General features: G+C 41.8%; 1 protein-coding gene across 6 annotated transcripts in view; it reads right to left on the reverse strand.

The window, feature by feature from the left end:
* Positions 1-345: 345 nt before the first annotated feature.
* DDAH1 (dimethylarginine dimethylaminohydrolase 1) overlaps positions 346-24,518 on the reverse strand; it is a 125,060-nt gene continuing 100,887 nt past the window's right edge. For 5 of the 6 annotated variants that reach the window (XM_081866148.1, XM_081866150.1, XM_081866149.1 and 2 more), the window contains 3 exons: positions 23,267-23,386; positions 7,387-7,530; positions 346-6,442 (listed from right to left, as the gene is read on the reverse strand). In XM_081866148.1, coding sequence (XP_081722274.1) covers positions 6,326-6,442; positions 7,387-7,530; positions 23,267-23,386 — 381 coding nt within the window. In that variant the 3' untranslated portion in view covers positions 346-6,325. The remainder of the gene's footprint in view (positions 6,443-7,386; positions 7,531-23,266; positions 23,387-24,518) is intronic. The other variant, XR_014157415.1, reaches the window with a different exon arrangement.

The following is a 24,518-nucleotide window of genomic DNA, read 5'->3' on the forward strand; positions in this document are numbered from 1 at the left end:
ATGAGACTTAAGTCATGACTAATTTTTTCACATTGATTTCACTGACCTAAGTCACAAACGAGATTTGTCAGTATGTTTTTCTTAATGTTTCAATTATGTTTATATCATTGATGTTCTGTTATGTGTTTTTAATGTTGTACACTGCCTTGGGGTCTTCTGATAAGAGGTGGTATATAATTTGAATTATTATTATTATTATTTCCAACCCAATGTTAAAAAGCAATGTCTGTTGCTAAACTCCACTTCTCTAAGTAGGCTGCATGGCTGGCAAAATAATGCAAACTTTTGTGTAAACCCAAACTAAGCAGAAAATTCAAGTCGTCTACTGGAACAAAACACACATGGTCCAGGTACAACTGACACTTTATTCCATAGTGATATGTGTACATGAAGTACTGAAACTGCAGAAGACGAAACAAAATGGAAAATCTGGATCAACTTTTTCCAGTGTTAACAGACTATGGAATGCGTGGATGTTTGGCACAAAAAAGTAGGCAACAATATACTGGATTGTAATAAAGGTCTCTCAAAGGTAACAGAGTCTAAAATACTGTGGTAATTTAGTAGTCATATCTGTGCATAGTAAAGCAACACAATGCACTTGATTCATAGTAGATCTCATACAAGCTACACCATCAAGCATCCAGTGTCAAGCTTTCTGGGAGTTCAAGTAAGGTCCCTGATATTTTGCTCACAGCTTCTAACAGATGAAAAAATGCTCTTCAAGAAACAACAACACAGTCTCTCTTTTGTATGGATATGTACCAACTCCTGAGAAACATTTGATTATTACTCAAATGGATTCTGCCTTGCCTATATTTAAATAAGTGCCAAAGTTGTACCAGAGTTTGCTTTCAGTGAGGGAGAAGACAGGGAGGGGGAGATTTTGACAGTTCTTCACTAAGCTGAACATGATGTTCTGCCTGAGCTATGATCCCATCATATGGGACTGTTGTGTTTCGCCTGTCCTTAACAAAAAATGCCACAGTACACTTCTAAAACGGGGCATATCTGTGAAATATTTCAACTGAGTGTATACTTTGTGGTGTGGGTGGGAGTGGAAAAATGCCAAGTGTAGCAATGTAAGGTACATCATGTATACAAACTTCTTGTTGGCATAAGGAGGGGAACCTTAGATGACACTGATCACATTTTGTCCAACAAGGAAACCCACAAGTTGCATCACTTTCTTCAGCCCCAAAATAAACTAAACAACACAAGGATAAAAAGAAATGAAATGGGAGAGCTTATCTGGGGCTTCCAATTTTGTAACCACCAAAGTGTTTGGGGGGAAAGTCTAAAGTTCTGGGCAGGTCATGGATGACAGAGGAAACAGTGGGACAAAGTAAGTTGCAGAATACAACAGTGCTAGGCTTGCCATCTTTTCATTTAAGCAGTTCCGAACATTGAATTGGGTAGTGCAAGGGAGGTCATTTTAGATTTTATCAGAAGTTAAGGGCCAGTTTATGTTGCTTTGTCCCAGCTCCTGCCAACCGAGCAGTTTGAACGCATACCAGCGTGAGTAGATAACTAGGTACCACTGCAGCGGGGAGATAAACAGCATTTCCATGTGCTCTGGCTTCCGGCATGGTGTCCCACTGCACCATAAGTGGTTTAGTCATGCTGGCTACATGACCCGAAAAAGCTGTCTGTAGACAGATGGCGGCTCCTTCGGCCTGAAAGCAGAGATGACCACCATACCCCATAGTTGAATCTGACTGGACTTAACTGTCCAGGGGTCCTTTACTTTTACCTTACTAGCTAAATCAACAGGTGGCAAATGGACTCCTACCAATCTAGACTACACTTCAGGGAAAGGGTGTTGCATTTTTTTAAAGAATTCCCTCAACATACACATTGAAGAATTTTATAACATATCAGGACTGAGAGGAGGCCAGGCTGAACTACCCTCAATGGAAATAGCAGTTTTCTAAATACATGGTTATTTTCTATAATGGAATATTCAATAACAAAGTTCGAAGCAGTGGTGTGTAAGAAAGGTCTTACCATTTGAGTCTACTGATTATACAATAGGCAATCAGATTGTACAACTGCCAAACATAGGCTTAAATTATTATTTAGGTAAAGTTTCAGTGCTTCAGGCCAAAATTAGGTAGATGCGGACAGTAGCTGAAAGCAACAGCTCCATACCCTTTTCCCCAACCCCACCCATAACATATAAGGATACTCATTGCAATTATGTTACAAACCTCTAGATATTGAAGGCGAGAATTGGCTTTGGCAATAGCTATGCATTAGCTGTAGAGTCTAGTTCCAGCCTCAGAAAGGAATTTGCTACGCTACAAAGTTGAACTGCAAACATTGATTCTGAAGCATAGATTTCCAAGTGTTTACATATGCTTCCATGTGGCACACAATAACGAGAAGGGAAATGTACCTGCTGGAAGAATACAAAGTATGCACACATATAAAGATCTAAATGAGTCTCTCTCACTCTACATTAACACCCTTTAAATTCTGAAAATCCCCCAATTGTGGAGGGATGTTTCTTGATACTGGGCGTGATAGTAATTTCCTGGACCATAATGATAAAAATCAGGAAAGCTGGCAATCCTAGAACTGTTGCATAATCAGGCATAGCAATCCATTTTTGTTTGTTTGTTTGTTTCGGAAACAATACAGAAACTGGTTTTGGAGAGCAACATACAAATTTGTCCATAAATAAAATTAATTAAACTACGTGCCCAAAAACCCTTCAATGAACTATCAAAAGTTCAGCAGAGGCAACCCATCACACAAATTTATACACAAAAAGCAGATGAGAAACATAATCTACAAGTCTTCAATTAGAAAGATATATGCCTGGCGTACTGACAACACAGCTCTGAAGCTGGAATGCAGAGACAAAAGAAAGCATCAAAGATGAAGACCCTTTCACAGGAATTTGCAGATTTTACTTCTGTGGCAAGGGGTCCCTGCATGCCAGTAAAGGAGATTAATTGATTGATTGATTGATTGATTGACTGATTGACTGATTGACTGATTGACAGGGCATCCACTGAAACATAACAGAGCAGAACTCTCATCCTTTGGGCTGTGGGGCTTGTGTTTGGGGAAGATGACTTCATACCTCTTCCTCTTTCCTCCTTCAGCTGGAGAGATGATGACTTCTTGAAGAGTGGCTTTCTCCAGCTGTTTTTATTTCATTTTTCCTTGCAGGGATATATTGTCACAAAAATCACTGCAATTCTTCCACTATTTTCTCTCTCTCTTATAAACTGAATTCCAAATGGCGAAAGAAATGCATTGCTTTCATATTAATTCCCTTTACCGCATAAAACCCTTCCCATATGAATCAGCACTGCCTCTCTCATGAATGTTTATTTCACTTCACAAATTTCATGTAAACTCATTCTAAGGCTTCTGGCTTGATGGAACATGAGCAATACCTGACAAGTGAATAAGACGCAGTATAATTTCTCATCAAAAGGGAGAGATGAAAGGGCAAAAGAATCACGAACCAGAGAGTTTTTAAGTATACTTAATCCTTCTAAAAGGCAACAGGATTGTATTGGTAGCATTTTCCAGTTTACATTTCTTGGATTCCCTACATGGTTCAATAGTTTCAGAGATTCTTTCCTTATTACTCAGCTACCCGATCTTTCTTCCTTCCTTCTATGACACCTCAGCAACTAGACAGAATTAGCATTGGAGAATAGTGGCCTTAACCAGGAAGTTGATAAAATACTCAGACCGTATGTCAGCCCTTCGAGAGTTCCTAGCGCTACTTGAGCTAGATAGTATCTCCATACTTTGAAATGACATAACAGGTTTCAAGACAATGCAATTGTCTATATTCTTTGTGTGTGTGGTGAAAAAACATATGACTAAGGCCTTAAGCGTGTTGCAGAATTTACCATAAGAAATATTTCTTTCAGCTGAATTCCATAGTAAACAGTCACACAATTAAAAGTTAGAAAAATCATCCAAGATATTCATTGTTCCGAGCACAACAACCTGAAAGCTTAGACAGAGTAGTCATGGCAGCCTGTTGGAAGACAACTCTCTTCCTTATTCGAAGGAATACACCACAGTAAAAAAACCAAAGCAAAACTTCTGCAGCTAGAAATCCCGCAATCTCTTTCTCACTACCGAAACTTCCCCGGAAGTTCACTGTTGGCTCTCAGAAGAACTCTGATCAAACGAAAATTCAAAACAAAAAAACATTCCATGAAAAGTAAAGCAAAATAGGTGAAGGTGAGATGAAGAAGAAATTTGTTAAAATCATTTGTTAAGGCCGACTGTACGGGTGTCAGAACATTAAGTTTGAGATTCACATAAATACGTGGATTATTCTTAGACTGATTATCAGGATTGATATAAGATTTATTTTTGAGCTATCTGCCTATCCAGTTGATAAACAAAGAGACCATTGTCTCAGCTTCTGGGATACACTAGGATAAACTTACAAGTGGTTTAAGCCTTGCTGAAATTCAAGACTATCAGAATGAAATCCCCCTGAGAATCCTCCTCTGCAGTAACACTTTTCCCCCGGGTGCCACCCGCCGTTTGCAATAGATTCTGCTCACGATTCTCTTCTAATGCAGTTCCATGGCATGAGCAGCAACACAATACTGTGGAATAATAAAACACAGTACATTTCACACTGCAGCTGGTACTCTAAAAAGGACTACACAGAAGCCCAGGTTCATGATGCTATCGAATTTCTTTTGTTTTAGTTACCTATAATAGAGATTTCTGGAAGAGAGAAGACAAGAGAAATGGAGGCAAAGGTAGAAGGGGAAGGAGAAGGAGAAGAAAAAATGAGACACAGAACAAAAGAGAAAAAGTCAGGGATGAATAAAACTGAGGCTGATTTCTGCATTACTCTTAATGAGCACAGACGTCAGAACCAATGTCAGCTATAGATGTTCATTAGAGGCCTCTGGAACATGAGTATTGCGGCCAATGTAGATTTCACATTTACATTAAAAATGGATTGAAGCAAGAACTAATATAAGCCTCATGCATGATGGCACGCTATGTAAATTTCAATCCCAACAGATGCCTTCAGCAAAGCACAAAAGCAACCCACCTAACACAGGCGCAAAGATCTTGCTTTAATGAGCAAGCATCCCAAAATTCAAGGGGAAATGACTAGAGGCCACCAAAGTGTAACAGTCTGATTTGAGGGCGTGAAATCCATCTTAATGCATCCCCAGTTAAAGGCATTGGTATTACTCTGAGCCCTTTATGTCCCAGCTATCGCTCAAGCCTGAGGTTATAGAAGTTACATGGCAGAAGTTACATGGCAGTCACATGTAGTCCTTTCGTAAAGAAAAACAGCTGTGGATATCTTCAAGTCCAAGTGGAGTAATAAGCAGGGGAGGGGTTGCTAAAGCTATTCACATCTAGCCATCCCCCCCCCCGAAATCCTCCTCAAGCTGCTTTTTTACCTACGGGAGAAAATATACAGTACCATAACTTTTCTCCAGAAGGTAAAAAAAGATGCTTGAAGACCAATATTTAGTTTTAAAAAGTGGTCAGGCGGGAGAAGAGATAATTATCCCCTTTCTTCTGCCATTTCTCTTTTCTAACATGAAGATAACCCATAGCTTTGTTGTTATTTCTAAAGGTCATTTTGTTTTGGCCATGAATACCTGGGATGGAAGATAGGCAGATCAATGGGGAAAGAAGACGAGAAAGCCCTTATGGGAACAAATTTGAAATTCCCGTGACAAAGTCAACATCAGCAGAAGCAAAGAGTTGGACCATCGGCCCCTAACCCCTGTATTACATTGGGGTACAAGGTAGGCAGTCATCAGCATACTGCTGGACACAATACAGCAATAAAGCTGGCTTGTGTGAAGGGAGGCTAAATTCTAAAAGTTATACTTTGTCTAGCACCTGTCCGCATGTGCCGTTAAGGGGACTTGACGTGCTTCATCCATTTGGAATCCTGCACCTAAAGCATGCCTTGGGAATGAAATGTACACAATATGCACCTGAGCACTCTATAAAGTAGCATTTAAGACCTGGGTCATAAGGTTTGTGTCAGTTAAAAGTAATGTTAGATGTGGCCCCCTACGTCTGCTTTCTAGATCAGTTTCACACCAACTATATAAACCACTAATCGTCATAAAGGTCCAGACAAACATGCAGCAGAGTCCTTTTACATCAGAAAAAAGCAGATATATATATATACACACACACCTTAATTACCACCTGAAAGGGAACCATTGTAAACAAAGGTTAGTAGCACAGTGGTACAGTAGATTGTCAAGGGAACCAATAAAAAGTGGGTACAGATTCGTCTGCCTTGCATGTACGTTATTGCCAGTTACATGGGAGGAAGTCTGTAAACTCATAATTGTGAAGTTTTATTAATAAGGACAGAACAACAAGTGAGCGCCCCATCTATTTTTTCAAGCTCTGTGTTTGCTATAGGGATCAACATGTGGTCCTTCAGTTTTTCGAAGACCTATGGGGGAGGGAAGAAACAAGAGGGAAAAGGTGTTATATTTGCGAATTTCTTACTTTCACAGAAACGGTTTCTAGGTATTTAAATAAGAGGTTGCGCTACTAAAATTGTGCTTTGGTTCCATATTCACTTATGCCTCCCCCCCCCCCGCTGTTCTGATTTGGAAATCTCTCTCTCACACACAAATCTACAGCTCTCAGATCACACTGGGAGCACATATTTAAGTCTGATGAGGGCTAAAAAGAGGCCTTTAGGGGGAGTGCTTTCTGGAGGCCTGGTTAAAAATCTCTCTCGGTCCAACGAATTGTTAAAACTGGAAAGGGGATACAGGGAAATGATTCATCGGAGCAAAAAATGCAAGTGCACTAATGGCGCGAACCAAGGAAAGACCTGCACAACTATCAGGTGGTTAAAAATCGCAGCATGTGTCGGCATCACTTATAGAACTGATTAAACCAAACAGTACTACAGTAGCAGCAAGTATCCCAAACCTGCACTCTGAATCCTTTACAGAGCAGAGATCCTGGAAAACTTACAAGACCTATGAAGGATCAACTTAAGCATCAGGAGCTGTGACCAGGTCTCCTATGCTTTAGTTATGAAAACACATGTGAATGATACAAAAATGCTCTGCACTCAGGTACATCCTTGGAAATGGCAACCTTTGTGCCATCACCTGGAGCAGCTAAGAAAAGCTGTTGGAATTCACGGCACAAGACCCATTGCTTAATTTTTTTTGCTAGCACCATGCACATAAAACTTTCACCTTTCCACTCCTCTTTTCCTCTTTAACGCACAGAAGCATTTCAGTGCAAGGGGGAGTGGAAATGGCTAGTATTTGAAGGCACGGCTAACGTTCCACACCTTCCCTTACACAGCCACTATTAGTTTAGCATTGATCGGCACCTTATAAGAAGGAGCTTTTATTCTATTTGCTTTTTTACCTTTGCACTTTCTGGATATTCCTCAGGGGCTCGGTGCAACAAGATGTGACCTTTGCCAGGAATGTTTAAATATATACAGTTTGCTGCAGCGTCGTCAGGAACTGTAAGCTTGTCATAGCGGTGGTCACTCATCTGCTGCATCGTCTGTTATGGAAAGTTAAGGTAGAGACCTTTAGAGCAAGATTTCATCAGCTGTAAGGGGGGGCTCTTCTGGGGGAGGGGGTTACAAGAAATAATTGCACAAAGGTACTGTTTCCGCAGAGAGGTCTCTAATGCATACCAAGCACTTCCAAGTGCCAAACATATTAGCACAAAGCAAAGTCACAATGAATTCCATTTGTACAATTTAGGACTGCATACTTTCCAAGATGGCGGAAGGATTTCTTAAAGCAAGTCTCTGAAAGTAAAGCCTGCTACTGTCTCTTGTGAATTTCCATCAGTTTCTAGGAAAGAGCTATGGCATTTACAGGGCAAGTCTGCTGTACATATTTACTCAGAAGTAAACCAGCTGAGTTCAGTGAGATTTACCAGTAGCTAAGTGTGTATAGGATTGCAGTTGACAATAGCACATGCCCTCTATGGAAGTTTCAACCCTCAATTTCAGTTACTCAGAATGAAGTGATAAACTAAGCTGGTAGAAATTATGGACTGTTTCACTTCAGACTGCAGGCAGAAGCAGTGATACTTTTGATTGCCACAGAGGGAGCAGGTGTATATGGTTGACCACTATAGGATAGGGAACAGTGAACTAGATGATCCTTGCAACAGATTCATGCTCTTATATGAATTTAGCACCAATTAAATAGATAAATATCAGGATCATACAGGTGGCAGGAGGATGAGGTCTTTTGCAAATACTGCTCCTCTGCACAATATTTGGATTACCTTAATTTAGTTTGTGCTAGATCTGTTCATAGTAAATCTGTTTAGGTTCCATTTAAGTTATATAATTTATTGTAGCATTGTTTTCCTGGTATCAGTGCAAAAAGAACCTGTGATTGGATATGATTTGACACAAATTGGGTGCCTCACTCTTGAAGGGAAAAGGGAGATAAATCCCTGCTATTGTACTTTTTTATGGAAGCAGTTGCTCAGCTCTCAGGAATGTATTTTGAGTCAGTTGCAAACAATCATTTAAACAGAAGGCACAGAAACCAAACACCTTTTGATTTTGTTTACAGTATGCAACGAATCCTTGGAATATGTAACCTCATACTGAGCGATACTTTCTGAGAGATGTAAGACCCCCAAGTGAGACAGCAAATTAAACCAAGACCAAACTCTGGAATAACAGAAGGCATTTGGAAATCACATAGTAGATTACAAAACCAAAGATGTGAACCAAACACAAATACAGAAACAGCAAAGTCAATCTCTTGTGTTGTATACTATCCCATAGTTTGTGCACATAGTGTCTGTGGAAGAATATCAAACGAACCATTTTACCTTAATAGTCTAAGTCAGAGGTTTTCAACCTTTTTGAGTCCACAGATCCCTTGCCCAACTACATTCTTTCTTCGGTACCCATGGGGGGCTCAGGAGCTCAGATATGTCACCCCTTGCTTGCAGAGCTGGCAGCCTCTTACCCTTTTTATAAACACCCTCCTTTGTGGAGTGTTCCCTCAGCCTCCTCTCCTTGGGAGTCCTCCGGGCAGCCACTGCTGCCGCCCCGGTCTCTGAGCTGCCCCCCTGCCACAAAGAGAGGTGCCTCCTCACACTGTCCATTCCCAACAGCAAGGGCTGGTGGACTGGCTGGCTGGGCTCCCTCACCTGCTTACTTACTCCTAGGTCACCTCTGCTCCTGGCAACCAGCACCCCCTGGCCAGCCCCAGAGGCACCATTTGCCTGGGGAGCTTGTAGCAGGGCTGCTGCAGCAAACAGCTGTGCAAGCCTTTGGGAGGCAGAGACGCGAGAGGACATCAGAGGAAGGGAGGGAAGGAAAGAGGGACAGAGGGCAGGGTTGCACCCCTGACCATCATTCAAGGCACCCCAGGGTGCCACAACACATTGGTTGAAAACCACTGCTCTAAGTAACTAACATTTAAAAAGAGGGTATAAGGATGGGCCCACAGCTGTGATTTGAGGAATCACATAGGGACAATGGAATCTGACTTATACCAGATCACATTATTTCTCCATTCCTTAGATGAAAATAGGGCCAATAGAAAGAGACGAAACACTTTAGAATGACAAAATAGCAGTGTTTTGTCTCTAATGTGACAACCTACAGGTCTATGCAAGAGGAGTCATAGCCATGTGGTGCAGGGATGGCTCTGCATTTGATGTCAGCAATGAGCCAACTCCCATCAGCTTGACTGCAAATCAAACCAGCAATTTAAAGCATTATTAGAGAATATCTCTCTCTCTGTGTATGTGTCTATTAGTTATTAATATTTATATTCATATAGTCTCAGAATGCTTTTTGCATGCGACTCTTTATACAAGAAAGTTTAAAAGATGCATGCATGTTCTTCAACACCATTAAGTGTGGGGGACAGGAAAGTCAGCACGGTCTCTGGCAATATATTTCCCTCAGCCATACTGCCCACCTGCACACAAGCCCACCTGCATCTATTATTTGCCAAGATTGGGCTGCATGCAGGACATGTATGCTCTTGAGGCATACATGACTTTTTCAAACTTGGAAATTCCAGGTGCAGTTGACTGCTCACAACTGGAGCCAAGGTACTGCTCTGTAAATTACATTTCCATTTTTTAAAGTTTTAGTCTACAAACCAGAGTGTCATCAAGATAAGGATCAAAGCAATTAACTTCTGAACATGTACCAACATCGCTGCTGGCTTTGAGTGCCTAACCTAATGAATGTAGACTGCACAAGCACAAACCTGGCACATAAACCCATAATACTTTTCATTTAAATTCCATGTAGACAAAGGATTTCAGGACAAGTGAGATCTTCTTGGAATACATCTGGGAGCTGGGAGCTGGGAAAATGCATATTCAGAACCTTTAATTTTTTCAAATTTCAGCAGTATCAGTGCTGCTGACAAAGTGCTCCAAACGAGACATCTTCCACAATGTATTGATAGCACAGCAAATTGCAAATTTATGCAGATAACTGAGAGAACCATCTGATGAAATGCTGTTTCGTTGCCCTAAAACTGCAAAACAAGTAGGATTTCATTCTGGGGCTACAAATGGGAAGAAGCTGCTCCATTTACCATTTAGATGCAAACCAGTTTTCACCACAATGCACCGGAAGGTCTTCCTGGAGCAAATGAAACCCTTCTCTTCCTAAACCTCTCTTTCAGCTAGCAGTTAAAAGATGGTAGTGATGGATTGGATTTTGCTGCAGAAAGGCCTTCTGAATATAAGATGATACAAGCATACAGTGGTACCTCGAGTTACAAATGGCTCAGGTTACAAATGCTTCAGGTTACAAACTCTGCTAACCTGGAAGAGTTACCTCGAGTTGAGAACTTTGCCCCAGGATGAGAACATAAATCGTGTGCCAGCGGCGCAGTGGCAGCAAGAGGCCCCATTAGCGAAAGCACGCCTCTAGTTAGAGTTTCAGGTTAAGAACGGACCTCTGGAATGAATTAAGTTCGTAACTAGAGGTACCACTGTGTTTAAGTCATTGCAAATGTCTGCATTATAGAAAAAATAACATCCATTTCGCAGTGTGTGCTGTGTTTAAGATGTACTACAGGGGGAAACTTCATTATTGACAAAGATTAAAACAGTCACAAATTCAGTATGTGTGAATCTGGATTCCTGCCCAGAGACCTTTGCATGGCCATCTACACTAAGAGCCTGGCATTTCCTTCATGCATAATTTTTCTGGGAATTCTGTCCTTCCTGTGCAGGGCAATTTTTGGTCCGCATTCTCCAAAGCCTGAGTCACGCTTTCCTGATGTCAAACAAAGAAATTTCCAAAGCCCCCAATCTCATTTTTTCCAATTGTGTTTTACAAGGCATACTTTGCCAACTGAAGTCTAGGATAACAAGTAATGCAATTAAATGTGCCCAGCAAAGACCCTAAACAGACCGAGTATTCTTCATTCACATGCTGTCATCCCAGCTCTCATTGTTCCATTGTGCCTCGAACCCCATTCCAGTCAAATCTCTGTTATTACTTTTTATTTTTTTAATGAGACATCACATATTTAGTTTGGTGTTCCTTTCAACTGCTGGAGACGTTATTTTAAACAGATGGTGTTCAGGGAAAGAGTGAATATGGAACAGCCAACTTAACATGTGGTAGATATGGGGAAGGCTTATTATGGGTGGCTAACCTTTCCCAGCAAGGATGCAGTTGGTGCTGTGGGTTAAACCATAGAGCCTAGGACTTGCCGATCAGAAGGTCGGCAGTTCGAATCCCAGTGACGGGGTGAGCTCCCGTTGCTCCGTCCCTGCTCCTGCCAACCTAGCAGTTCGAAAGCACATCAAAGTGCAAGTAAATAAATAGGTACTGCTCCAGCGGGAAGGTAAACAGCGTTTCCATGCGCTGCTCTGGTTGGCCAGAAGCAGCTTAGTCATGCTGGCCACATGACTTGGAAGCTGTACGCCGGCTCCCTCGGGCAATAAAGCGAAATGAGCGCCGCAACCCCAGAGTTGGCCACGACTGGACCTAATGGTCAGGGGTCCCTTTACCTTTACCTAACCTTTCCCAGCAGGCTTCCATCACTCGCACCCACATGTGTGTTCATCATACATACGGCAAATATACACTCACACCAGCAACATGCATGTTGCACACAACAAACACATATACAGCATGCACACTGACCACACATGCAGGCACAAGGCACTCTCTCTTTAGCACACCTCACCACCACCTCTGCTTCCCCACCCCCGCAAGAAAATAGGTGCCGGAACTCACCATGAAGTTGTTACAGAAGTCGCCAGGATACTCGGGGCAGCCCTGAACAGATGCCAGTTTGACAACAGCTGCGTTCACTGCCCACGGAGGTGCTAAAAACTACAGCAAGCTGGTTTGGGGGTCGCCCCTGATTTTGGTGTAGGTCAAATAAATGCACTCCCTCCTCATTCATTCTCTTAGATTCAGGCAGATGGCTAGGCAGCTTGGAAGGGCCCTCGCGCAGACGTGCGCATGGGCAATGGTGGAGGCCTGGCCGAAAAGCTTAAAGCCTGCCGCCACTACATGGGAGATGGATTGAAGAAAAGGAAATACAAATTGGCCCCGATCCATAGCTTTGCTAATCACAGCTAGGAGTTACTAGCAGCTAGGTGGAGTAATAGATATTAAAGAACACACTAGCCAGCTGCAATTTTGACTTGAAATGTTCATCTGGGGCTTCTCAGAAGTACAGAGGTACCTCAGGTTACATATGCTTCAGGTTACAGACTCCGCTAACCCAGAAATAGTGCTTCAGGTTAAGAACTTTGCTTCAGGATGAGAACAGAAATCGGGCTCCGGCAATGCGGCGGCAGCAGGAGGCCCCATTAGCTAAAGTGGTGCTTCAAGTTAAGAACAGATTCAGGTTAAGTACGGACCTCCGGAACAAATTAAGTACTTAACCTGAGGTACCACTGTATGTAAAGGCAAGAAGTGTGGGGAGGGGGATGGAGTGCTGGCCTACAATGGCGCCAACCTGAGAGGTGCTGGAACTGCACTCTGGTGCGTTGCGGCTGAAAAAAAGCACAGGATACTCCCACCATTATTTTACTTTGGCCTTTCAGAGGCAGTTAGGAATCTAACTGATAACCGGGCTGTAGATTTGCACTACTCTTGACATGGTGTCCCTGAGCTGCTCTGCTGCCTCTTCTGATATAACCTTGAAACAAGGCGGCACTTGGGGGCATAGCTTCAGCCATTGCATAGGAACTCCTGCAGAAAGCAAAAAACACGTCCAGGAAATGGCTCAAACTGCTGTTGCATTCAAGAAATTTCGGAGAATGAACATCCTGTCTTTTGGAACATGAGCAGGGGAAGAGAAGGGAAGTTGGTCCTCAGAAAAGCAAAGGAAAGCAAACAAGAACAAGAACAAGGGAAGCCAAGTTCCTATTTACGTAAGCCAAGCGGACAGCTTCCCCAGTCACAAGAGCTGGCAAGCTCCGGGTGGCCAGAGGTACATGATTAGAGGACTCCCAAACTTTTAACACACATTTGTTTACTAGCTTAATTTCTCTGCTAACTTTTCTTTGCTATGGTTAATTGCTGTACTCTCAGCATTTCTGTGGTTAGCTGAACTCTTTCGCAATCACAGATTCGCTCAGTTTATTATGCAACAGCAGCAAAAGAGAGAGAGAAATCTGAAAAAAAAAGTTTCAAAAAATGTATAAGGGGACAGCGCTTCAGTGCCTGCTAGATGCTGGTGTACCAAGGCAGCAACCTGGCTCACCCAGTAAAAATGGACCCCAAAGCCTGCCTAAAGTGACCTGCAGCTTAATAAACAACATCTCTGTGCTTGTGGTAGAATAGTAGGGAAAGGCAGAACTGATAACATGAGGTTTCAGCATACTTTAAAAGCTGGAGGTTCTAGGAATGCTGCAGGCCCTGAAAACAGCATCAGCCTTCATTAGCTGACCTAATTGTTCCAGGAGTTGTTGGAACTTTCAAATATTTTTATCCTAATACTGTCCACCCAACCAAAAGTGTTAAACTGGTATATGTATGCTCTAGGATTGCCCAACACGGGAGATTAAGACCATCAGCAGGTCTCCAGTGTCTGATAATTGCCAAAAAAGAAGCATGATGGTACAAATTCCAGATCTGGAATTCCAAATCCACCTTCCTTAATCTGCAATTGCATTTTCTGCAACAATATTCTCAGTACATCTGAACCCCCAAAGACATTTCCTAAACAGGGAGTTTATCTCCTTCCAAGGAAGCCCCAATAATGTTGGCAATGCTGACTAACACAGCGAAGGGGGAGTTATTGCAACAACATTCATCGTTTAAAGAGGAACTTAAAAAGATTGCTGGGTGACAACGCTAGACAATCTGAGCGAGCGTGTGGATTCAGTCAAAAGCAACACCACTAAAATAGTGGAGAAGGTTAACCTGGCAGGAGAACGAATTAAACAAAAAACCTAGAATAACTTCATTTGAATAATAAACTTAAGCTGCAGGAACACAGTAGTAGACCAGAAGATCAAACCTGAGAATTCAAGGGGTGGAAGACAAATGGCTGACAATTCTCCAAGAGCCCCAGGAGATGTGGAACAAGTGCACTGAGCCGTGGGCCCAAGAAGGGCAGAAGATTCAGGTCCATGAGATGCTGTGTTGCGTTTTAGCAGGTTCTTAGAAAAGGTGCAGCTTGGTCTTGGAAGCCAGGTGGGGGAAGCCTAGAGAGCCTAATTATGCATGAGTGCCAGTAGTTCTCCACACTTGCACTAAACTTTGGCTTGTTATCTTGCACCTAATTGCCCTTCTTAGAAAAGCAAACCTCAAGTCAGGGTACACTGTGACTCTTGGTTATACATACCTATGTGTGTTCCATCAGTGTGTATGTCTTGCATACACATATGTAGACAAGGACACATTGTGCCACCCTTGACTCTTTGTGGTTATACCCAATGCTAGTCCCACTCAGAGGAGACCCACAGAAGTTAATGAACATGACTACCTTAGGTTTACTCATTTCAATAGGTCTACTCTCAGCAGGACTAACATTGGATACAGCTCTCTATGTATCGGGTTGTTGGGCTCTTACTCAACTGCCCTCAGCACCAGTGGTAAAATTATTATATGGCTGCTGTGCTTTCTCCTACAGTCAGAATGCTCTTGAGAAATTGTGCTAATTTGCTCTTTACAGATATACTTGGAGCTAATTAGTGTTATTTCAATTACTTTGATATCCCATGACAAATGTCTCACTAGGAGAGTAATGTGTCAACTACAGCTATGCAATTAAGAACGATCAGCATCCACTATGCTGAAGTAGTAGAAAACTACCATTACTTCCAAAATTAACACAGCAATATGTTGGGAATACATATGAAACCCAGGATGAAAAGCATTTTCACCACATGCCGTTTAAAACAGCATTTCCAAACGTTTCAGAGCACAATTCAAAGTGCTGGTGCTGACCTTTGAAGCTCTAAATGGCTTCAGCCCTGTATAGCTGAAGGAGTGTCTCCACCCCCCATCATTCAGCCTGGACACAGAGGGCCTTCTGGCGGTTACCTCCCTGAAAGAAGTGAGGTTACAGGCAGAGGGCTTTCTCGGTAGTGGCACCGACCTTGTGGAGCACCCTCCTATCAGATGTCAAGGAGATGAGTAACTACATACCATAACCTTTAGAAGACACCTGAAGGCAGCCCTGCATTGGGAAGTTTATAAATATTTAATGTTTTATTATGTTTTTGTATATGCTGGAAGCTGCCCAGAGTGACTGGGGCAACTCAGTCTGATGGGCAGAGTACAAATAATAAAATTATTATTATTAAAAGCCAACCTGTTTAGATCTCTGTGTAGCAGTCCTCACAGAATCTATCCAGGAAATGTTATATGGCTCTACCTATTTGCTCCATTCTAATACCCTCAGATAGGGTTTCAGATGCTAGAGAAATTTGCAAGCTGCTGCAGTTCCACCAAACCTGTGGGTATCTGTGCCCCTTGCAGACCCTCCCTCCATCTCCCTCTCTCCCAGCTGCCGAACACACTAAGTTCTGTCCAATATACATCTGCACCAATAACCCAACCCAATCAAGAGGAGAACAATTCAGTGGCACACAATGATCAGCACCAGCCAGAAGTCTCAAGTGTAAAGCATGTTACCTCTTCATTTCTCTGTAAACTCAGCAGTTAGTGAACTGGAAAATAACTAGTATATAATATTCCAGAAAAATATGCACAAAGTTTTGTTTTGTTTTTTTGCTGGCGCATATGCAATAGTACTTAAGCCTGAATGGGAATTCAGATTGTCATGTACAAAAGCCTTTTGGAACTAAGGGGAAAGCTCTGAAGTGTCTGAAAATGACAGATGGCTTGAAGCAGGACTCGATATTGAATAAGTCAGAGCCTCTGTCCACCTACGGCAAGCAGCACAGAAGTACGTTGCCTGGTAAAGTTGATACAAGCTCTAGAGGATTAGACAGAGCCTGGTAGCTGGACATTCATGTTTGCCCAGCCAGCTAAGTAAACAAGCAGAATCTTGGGATTTACATTTGAAGGAAGGGATGAGAAGGAGAGCATAATAGGAATAAAGTGGGTTTTTGTTCTTCCAGTAATTCCTAGTGGTGATTTTGTCTAGCCTGTGTCCCCAGGGCTAATGAAACTTTAACTGAATTACATCAGAAATAGGCATCCGTTCAAGTATTGCCTCAGCAGGACTCTAAGGGCTGCTAAAAAGTGACTCGAGAAACAAAACACAGGATAGTGAGGCCATTTAAAGCATAATACTTAGATAGATATCTATTGGCTGACGTGGAAATCTAAGTTACACGGAGCATGCTCCAGACTTCTCAGAGCTAAAGTTCCTGATGGAAGTCAGAAGCACTACTGGCCTACTGGAAGAGGATTTAGGAAGGGAGTGCAAGTTACCTCATTTTCTTTCTTTCTTTCTTTCTTTCTTTCTTTCTTTCTTTCTTTCTTTCTTTCTTTCTTTCTTTCTTTGTAACAACCAGCATTAGCCACTAAAATAAATCTTGGACGAAAGACCGTTACTTACTGATCCTATTAAACACTCTCTAGATGTTGGAAGACATGGATATTTATCGGGGCCAGACCATGCCATTTTGCTGTCTGAGGCAAAAGACAACCTGTCATCCCTATTTTTTTAATCCCATGCATTCCACCCCACTCCATTCCAGCTGGACAGATCACTGAATCTTACTTCAACACTGGTGACCTGGGGGCAGGAGGCTAGCCTAGCGGTGCAGGGCAGGCCACATGGAATCCACAGCTCTGTCCTCTGGTGCTTCATTGTGGCCCCCCTGCCCCCAGCATCTGCCACCTGAGGCAGCTGCTTCACTCTGCCCAATGGTAGCGCCAGCCCTTAATGTTTATAACTTCTCTCCCTTGACTTTGGGTCTTAGTTTTGGATCCCATCCAGAAGAGGAAGAATTACTAGTTCTACCAGCAACCTGCATCAAGCAAGATGAATATTAAACTAAGACCAGCAGCACCATCCTATGCATGATAAGTCCCAACGCATTCAAGGAAATGTAACTTGAATATTCAGCCACTTATTATTAGGGGGAAGTGCATGGAACAGGTCTCGCTGTTTTGATTTCTGGGAATGGAGTTGAGAGGTGACCTAACCTGGGGAGAAAACAGCAAAGACCTGATAAAGAGAGCACAGCAGAGGTTATATTTTCTGAGAATCCTCCGGAAAAACAATCTCTCAAAGGACCTGTTGATGGCATTTTACCATTGTACTGTGGAGAGTGTATTAACTTATGGTCTGTGTGTGTGGTTTGGGAGCTGCACGGTCAGGGGGAAAACAATGCTGTCCAGGGTTGTAAAGACTGTGGAGAGAATAATTGGGTGCACTCTTCCCACCTTGGATCAAATCTATGCTTCCAGGTGCCATAAGAAAGCTGAGGATAGCGCAGAACAGTGCGCACCCCGGAAATGATTTCTTTCAGCTTCTGCCTTCTGGAAGAAGCTACAGAGTTATAAAGACTAGGACTAGCCGCCTAAGAAACAGTTTCTACCCAAAAGCAATTTTGGTTTTAAACGCATTATAAGGAGTCTGTATGGGAGTATATTGTATTTAAAAATGGGTTATCAGAATTTTTAGGGGGCTAACCAGGTTGGGATAGCTGGGATAGCAGGCTTGTTGGGTTTTGAATGTCTTATGTAGATTTTTCAGTTTCGTTGTTCTGCATGGGACAATGACAATAAAGATATCGTATCGTAATGGCACTTATACTTTTCCACAGGATTGCAGCCTAATAAATCTTAAAGAGTCTTACAACACCAGGAACGGGGAACCTATGACCATTCAGATGTTGCTACACTACATCTCCTGTTGTATCTGACCACTGGTTATACTGGTGGAGGCTTACTGGAGTCCAGCCACATCTGCAGGACCACATGTCCCCCATTCCTTTTCTATACCTTATGCAAAATAAGGTAGTAGATTCTGTACTATACCTCCTCAAGTCTTCAGTTTTCTCTCTTACCATCACAACCCATGTCGTTAAACCAGCAGATCAAGGAATTTGGGGGTAAAAACATTTCAAACAAACAAACAAGTACAAACAATCTGAGCTACACAAAACCTCAGCAATTATAAACACGAGGAAAAAGCAAAACAAGAGCCATTCACAATAGCCTTATTCAGTTTGATTCCCCCAGCAGCATCTGCTCATCTTAATAGAAACCATTTTTCTCTTCTGTTTTCAAACAGAGAAAATGAGGGGGAAATCCTCTGGATCTTGCTGGGAAGTCACTAGATGGAGCTCTAGGTAGTAGATCTGATTTCAGTCACAGGCTGAGCTGCAGTGTAACCTTTGCATCCTTAGGACCAAACTTCATTTCACTGAAAAGAGCTATTATTCAAGCCCTTTGGGTACAGCTTCTGCTCTGCTGTACATCAAAAGCAGCAAAAGAAAAACAGAACCTACTCAGGCTACAATGGGGGAATTCTACAAAGGGATCTAGTGTCAGAAATCTGGCCGTGACATCACCCTGATGATTGCAAACCTTTCAAGAAGCCCATGTCATGTAAGTGATGAAATGGACTCTTAGTCCGTGAAAGCTTACATCACAATATACTTGATAGTCCTTCAGGTGCCACATACTAATGGAGCTACGGTATATTTCCAGAATTTTTTAGTTTCCAGAATTTGTGGAGTGATTGTAAATTCAAGCCTTGTTTCTTCATGCCCTGGGATATTCCTGTTATTCTTTTCTCCTATCGTGGCAGGGAATGCAGTAATTAGGCTATATTTTCATTTTCATCTTACTTGCTTCTTCTTAGTTCTTAGTTCAGAGCTCCCCAAAGGGTATCCACTTAAGTTTGCATTTTCGGCAATGTCATTTGTCCTGACGTTAATTATGTGAATGCAATGAAGGTGCGTATTTTTTGTTATGTAAAATAATGGTGGCAGGGAAGCCTGAATCACCTTTGGCACACTCATTCTCTCTTCTATGGTTTGGACAAAACAAAAACGAAAATCCCTGCTATTTGTGCTTCAGGTGAAGCCTCCGTTGGCTAGTCCGACCCAGAGTGGAGGGTTTTTAATTTATTTATCTTTGATCATTCATGAAGTTTCTGATCAAATATGTGGGGCAGCAAGACACATGCTTGGAGAGGCACCTGATAGTTCTTGCTTTTCCCTGGAGTCCTTCCTAGTTCTATGCTAGTCCTGTAGGAAAATTTTTTCTACTACAGCATAGGAGACAGAAACAAGTCTCCCCAGCTCAACAGATTTGCTAATCCAAAGCAGGCCAAGCAACCACAGAAGGCCAATTGTTGAACACAGTGAAGATTTCCTGTTCCTTCCAAGTTCCATTAAGCACCTGCCCTAGTAATTTCCTGCTTTTGATAGGAGTCTTGCCTATCTCAAAATCTCCTTCCCTTAGCCTGACACCACCAGTTAGCCTCACTGTGCAGTTTAAATGGCTCCTAACTTACACTGATGCACGACTCAATTCCAGTCTTCCTCTGATTTGATATAGTTTTTGCAACTTTAAAATATAGCAAGCTAGCCATGCAGGTATCATAGTAAACTTGCTCTTTCAGCAGGGTGAGATGAACTTTCTACACTGAAGAACATTGACTTTGAAATGACTTTCATGTGGCACTCCTGCTAAGGAACAACAAAGAGAAGCACAGCCAGAATTTTATTTTTTTACCCATCTTCTTTTGGGTACTCTGCCTGGCTTAATGTGCTAATTAAAAAGGCTTTTGTCTAGTACTGAGGTATTCCGAAAGAAATTAAAGCTCGTGGATGGGGGTAGTGGAAGTCAAGTCATGAATTTGAGAATATGCATGCTCAAGAACTGTCAATCAGCTTTGGCGTTTCCAGAGTCAATTGGCTATTTTGCACTTTAACAGATTAATTCACTGCTTAAAATAAGCCAAATACTGAAAGAGTGAACTCACATCATCAAGAGAGGGATGGCAACTAAAATTATGTGAGTACTTGGAACTTGCAAAAATGATGGATAAGAAATCAACCAACAGATAAAATTAAAAAAGAATGGGAATGTTTTAATAACTACTTGATAAAACAAGGTTCCAGCAACAAGACTTGGCTGTGTTTTGAATAATTTTGCAGATAGCAAAATATTTTCTCCTCATTCCAAGATGCAGATTAATAATCAAAGACAGGGTAAAAAACAGAAACATTTACCATATTTTTCGCCCCATAGGGCTCACCGGCCCATAGGGCGCACCTAGTTTTGTTATAATGATAGAATCATAGAATCATAGAGTTGGAAGAGACCACAAGGGCCATCGAGTCCAACCCCCTGCCAAGCAGGAAACATGAATGTTATAATGTACAAAAAACATTAATATGGGTTCAAATTATATCAGGTATATCAGGTATTTTTATTTTCTAAGTAGCTGAAATGATTTAATCCGTTTTTTTGTTTTTGTTTTTTACTTTTGTTTATATTAGTATACAAATATTAGACTTCTAAATAATTTCACTATATATAAAGCAGGAGTTATATTTAAGTACAAACATTGAAAATCATTTTTTATTTTCTTTTTTATGCATGTTTTTCTTTACTGTTTGTTTGTTTTTGTGTATTTTGTATGTATGTTTTTTCTAATAAAAAAGTTTTTAAAAAAGTCTTTCCATACATAAAAACTGATGACATTTTGAAGAAATTTAATTAAGGCAACAATTTCTTCCAGTTAACACAGACAAATATGTAGTTATTGGTTGGGGAGGGTCAAATCATTCTTACTTAACACATTTCCTAAACCAAGAGATAAACATAAAATTTACAACTCCCTCAGCAACAACAGTTATATTTTTAAGGTAGGCTGCTAACCATAGCACAGACAGAAGGCATCTGCCAAAACAAAAGATCAGTAATTATGAGGGCATGCTCAACCAGAGGGAGTATTTTAAGCCATGTGTTTTCAAAAAACAGGTCGGGTGTAACAATAACTCAGGAAATGTTCAGTCTTTTACTACCCATGTAAGTTTTTGTACACAACCTCCTCCTTCAAGCTCACACCTCAATACTAGAGGGCTCAAAATGTATGCAGTGGAATCCTGAATGTATGATTTATGTGTCCCCTGGTATTCTTGGTGTTGGCTGGATTCAAGTGATGGCAGCTCAAACTGCAGAATACCAAGTTGCCTTCAGGGAAGCCGTTCTATTGCTGGTTCAGTAACACTCTCTCTCTTTCTCACACACTCAGCATACGAGGCACCAAAATTAAGTTAAATAAAGTGATGGCAAAGTTCCAAACAAGAGTCACCAACTTTCTCTGGACCTTCTTTCCAGCTTCCCTTACACTCTTTGCTGAACAGGTCCCCAGCGGACGAGAGCGCACAGGAATTTGGAAAGAGATGCCACTGCTATTCTGATAAGGAATAGAAGCCACATTCCATTCCTATTCTGAGTAATATACACTCTGTGACGGTGAGAGGGACTTGCAACCAATACAGCTTATACCACTGAGCAAAATGCTCTACGGCCAGATGACCCCATACAGCATACCCCATAAGCAGGTTAGTTAATTTACTTGAATAATAGCAAGGACCTGAAGATTTCTGACAAGGATGCCAACATTCCTACATGCTTGCTCTCAAAAATCATAGCAGAACCCTTCCCCCACCCCCAAACCTGATGACTACTTTAGCATGTGCATTTTGGCCTGGGTTCAGATATTATAACTGAACACAATGGCGGCCTGCAACTTATGCAGTGACTGGGAAGAATGATGAGCAGGGGAGTATGGAACAATAAGCATAAAGGTAAAGGTAAAGGGACCCCTGACCATTAGGTCCAGTCATGACCGACTCTGGGGTTGCGGTGCTCATCTCGCTTTTTTGCCCGAGGGAGCTGGCGTACAGCTTCCGAGTCATGTGGCCAGCACGACTAAGCAGCTTCTGGCGAACCAGAGCAGCACACGGAAATGCTGTTTACCTTCGCGCTGGAGTGGTACCTATTTATCTACTTGCACTTTGACGTGCTTTTGAACTGCTAGGTTAGCAGAAGCTGGGACTGAACAATGGGAGCTCACCCTGTCGCGGGGATTCGAACCGCCGACCTTCTGATTGGCAAGTCCTAGGCTCTGTGGTTTAACCCACAGCGCCACCCGCATCTCACTAACAATAAGCATAAAAATGGTAAAGGTACCCCTGCCCGTACGGGCCAGTCGTGTCCGACTCTAGGGTTGCGTGCTCATCTCGCTCTAGAGGCCATGAGCCGGCGCCGTCTGAAGACACTTCCGGGTCACGTGGCCAGCGTGATGAAACAATAATCATGCATAACTGCTATTTCCTTCTTAAAACACTGCTTACTTTACTTTTGGTTTCTGCTACATCTCTAACACAAGTGGGACCTGTAATAATAAAATGCTGCAGTGCAGAAGTGCAGTGCAGTGCAGTGTTCCAGTTAGCAGGCAATGCCTATTTCAGGATACTCTATTTAATTCAGCTCCCCACAGTTTCCCGTTACCCCCATCTCTCAACATACATGCTGCTTATTTTACTCCATGCAAATGATAGCTGGGGGGGGGCAGATTCTCTGCAGCACCAAAGAGGAGGAAAGTGTTAATTTCCCCCTGCACATCTGCCGTGATCCCCAAAACTATCAACCCCTCAAGCTGACGTTACTGGCCCTTTTTTAAAAAAGTGAATAACAAAGATTTAATATTACAGCTGGAACGGTTCTTCATTTTGAAGTTGCTGAGGCTGTTAATGCTTGCACCTTGCATAGGCTGGATTCCCTCTTACACAGAGTCTATAAGGAAACACGGAATCTTAAAGCAATGTTTTTTAAGCACAGGCTATTTTTAGCACGCTTTACCTTGAGGGCTTTCTGTGCAGCTTCACTTGAACCAATAGCAATGAGGTTTGGCCCAGCCATACTGCAGAAACTCTTCAGATGCAAGGAGTCAGAAACAGGGACTGTAGAAACGGCATAATCCTGTACAGAAATTAGGCATTTGCAAAGGAAATGCATTAGATTGGTAATCTCGTAAACTAGCACAATTATAAATTGCATCCCCCATCCCCGTGCATTAATGAATTCATGTGTCTTGAAGATATATGTAGAGTCAACTCTTAGAACCACAGCAATTTTCTATGGAGAGTTTTGGGTCGTTCCGTGGACTTCAGTGCCATCATTGTTTCAGGAAACAAGTAGATAAAAAAATGCTTCATTAACATGCAAAAGAAGCCTCCATAAAATCGACAGTTTGACTTCAAGAGCCTCTAAAAAAAGAAATGTTGAGTGGCTAAGAGACACAACAGTTTCCTAGTAACAAGCACCCTTCTCCTGAATACTTTCCATGGAAGCAGGTTATGCTGAAGCCAGCGGATTGCCATTCTTACAATGTGGTTTGGATGGGAAATAATGTTCAAAATAGTATTTCAATTATGATTTCAGAAGTTATTGATTTATTATATTTCACTCCATTCTTCCTCCAAAGAGCTTGAACATCTGATGTATGGCTCCTTGGAAGTCTCCCATCTAGGCTAGATAGTGGTGCCCTCCCATTAGATGTCAAAGAAATAAACAAGCTTTTAATACTGGATGAATCATTGTATTTTAATATTCTGCTGGAAGCCGCCCAGAGTGGCTAGGGAAACCCAGCCAGATGGGTGGGGTATAAATAAATTATCATTATTATTATTATTATTATTATTATTATTATTATTATTATTAGCTGCTCCAAACATCCATGATCATTGGTCATACTGGCTAGAGCGGATGGAAGTTAATCTAATGACATCATTGGGGTTGCAGGTATCTCCACCCCTGCTCTGCGTTGGATCTGCTTAGCACCACTAATAGAACTGTTTCATGTGTAGGGATAGGATGGATCAGTTTATTCCCAGTCTATGTTAATTTTTCCATGTGTTTAGACCTAAGCCTCCTCCCATCCCATTTCCACATTGATCTGCAATTTACAACTTTCACCACCACCCATGCAAGAATTTGTATTCCAATACTCATGAGTATTTAAATATGTAAATTATCACAAAATAAGTGTACTGTATATTATACAAAATAATTATTTAAAATAAGCATTTCTAAAATAGTCAATTAAAAAACA

This window comes from Podarcis erhardii (assembly GCF_964252035.2).
Source record: "Podarcis erhardii genome assembly, chromosome: 6".
In the NCBI taxonomy this organism is placed as follows: domain Eukaryota; kingdom Metazoa; phylum Chordata; class Lepidosauria; order Squamata; family Lacertidae; genus Podarcis; species Podarcis erhardii.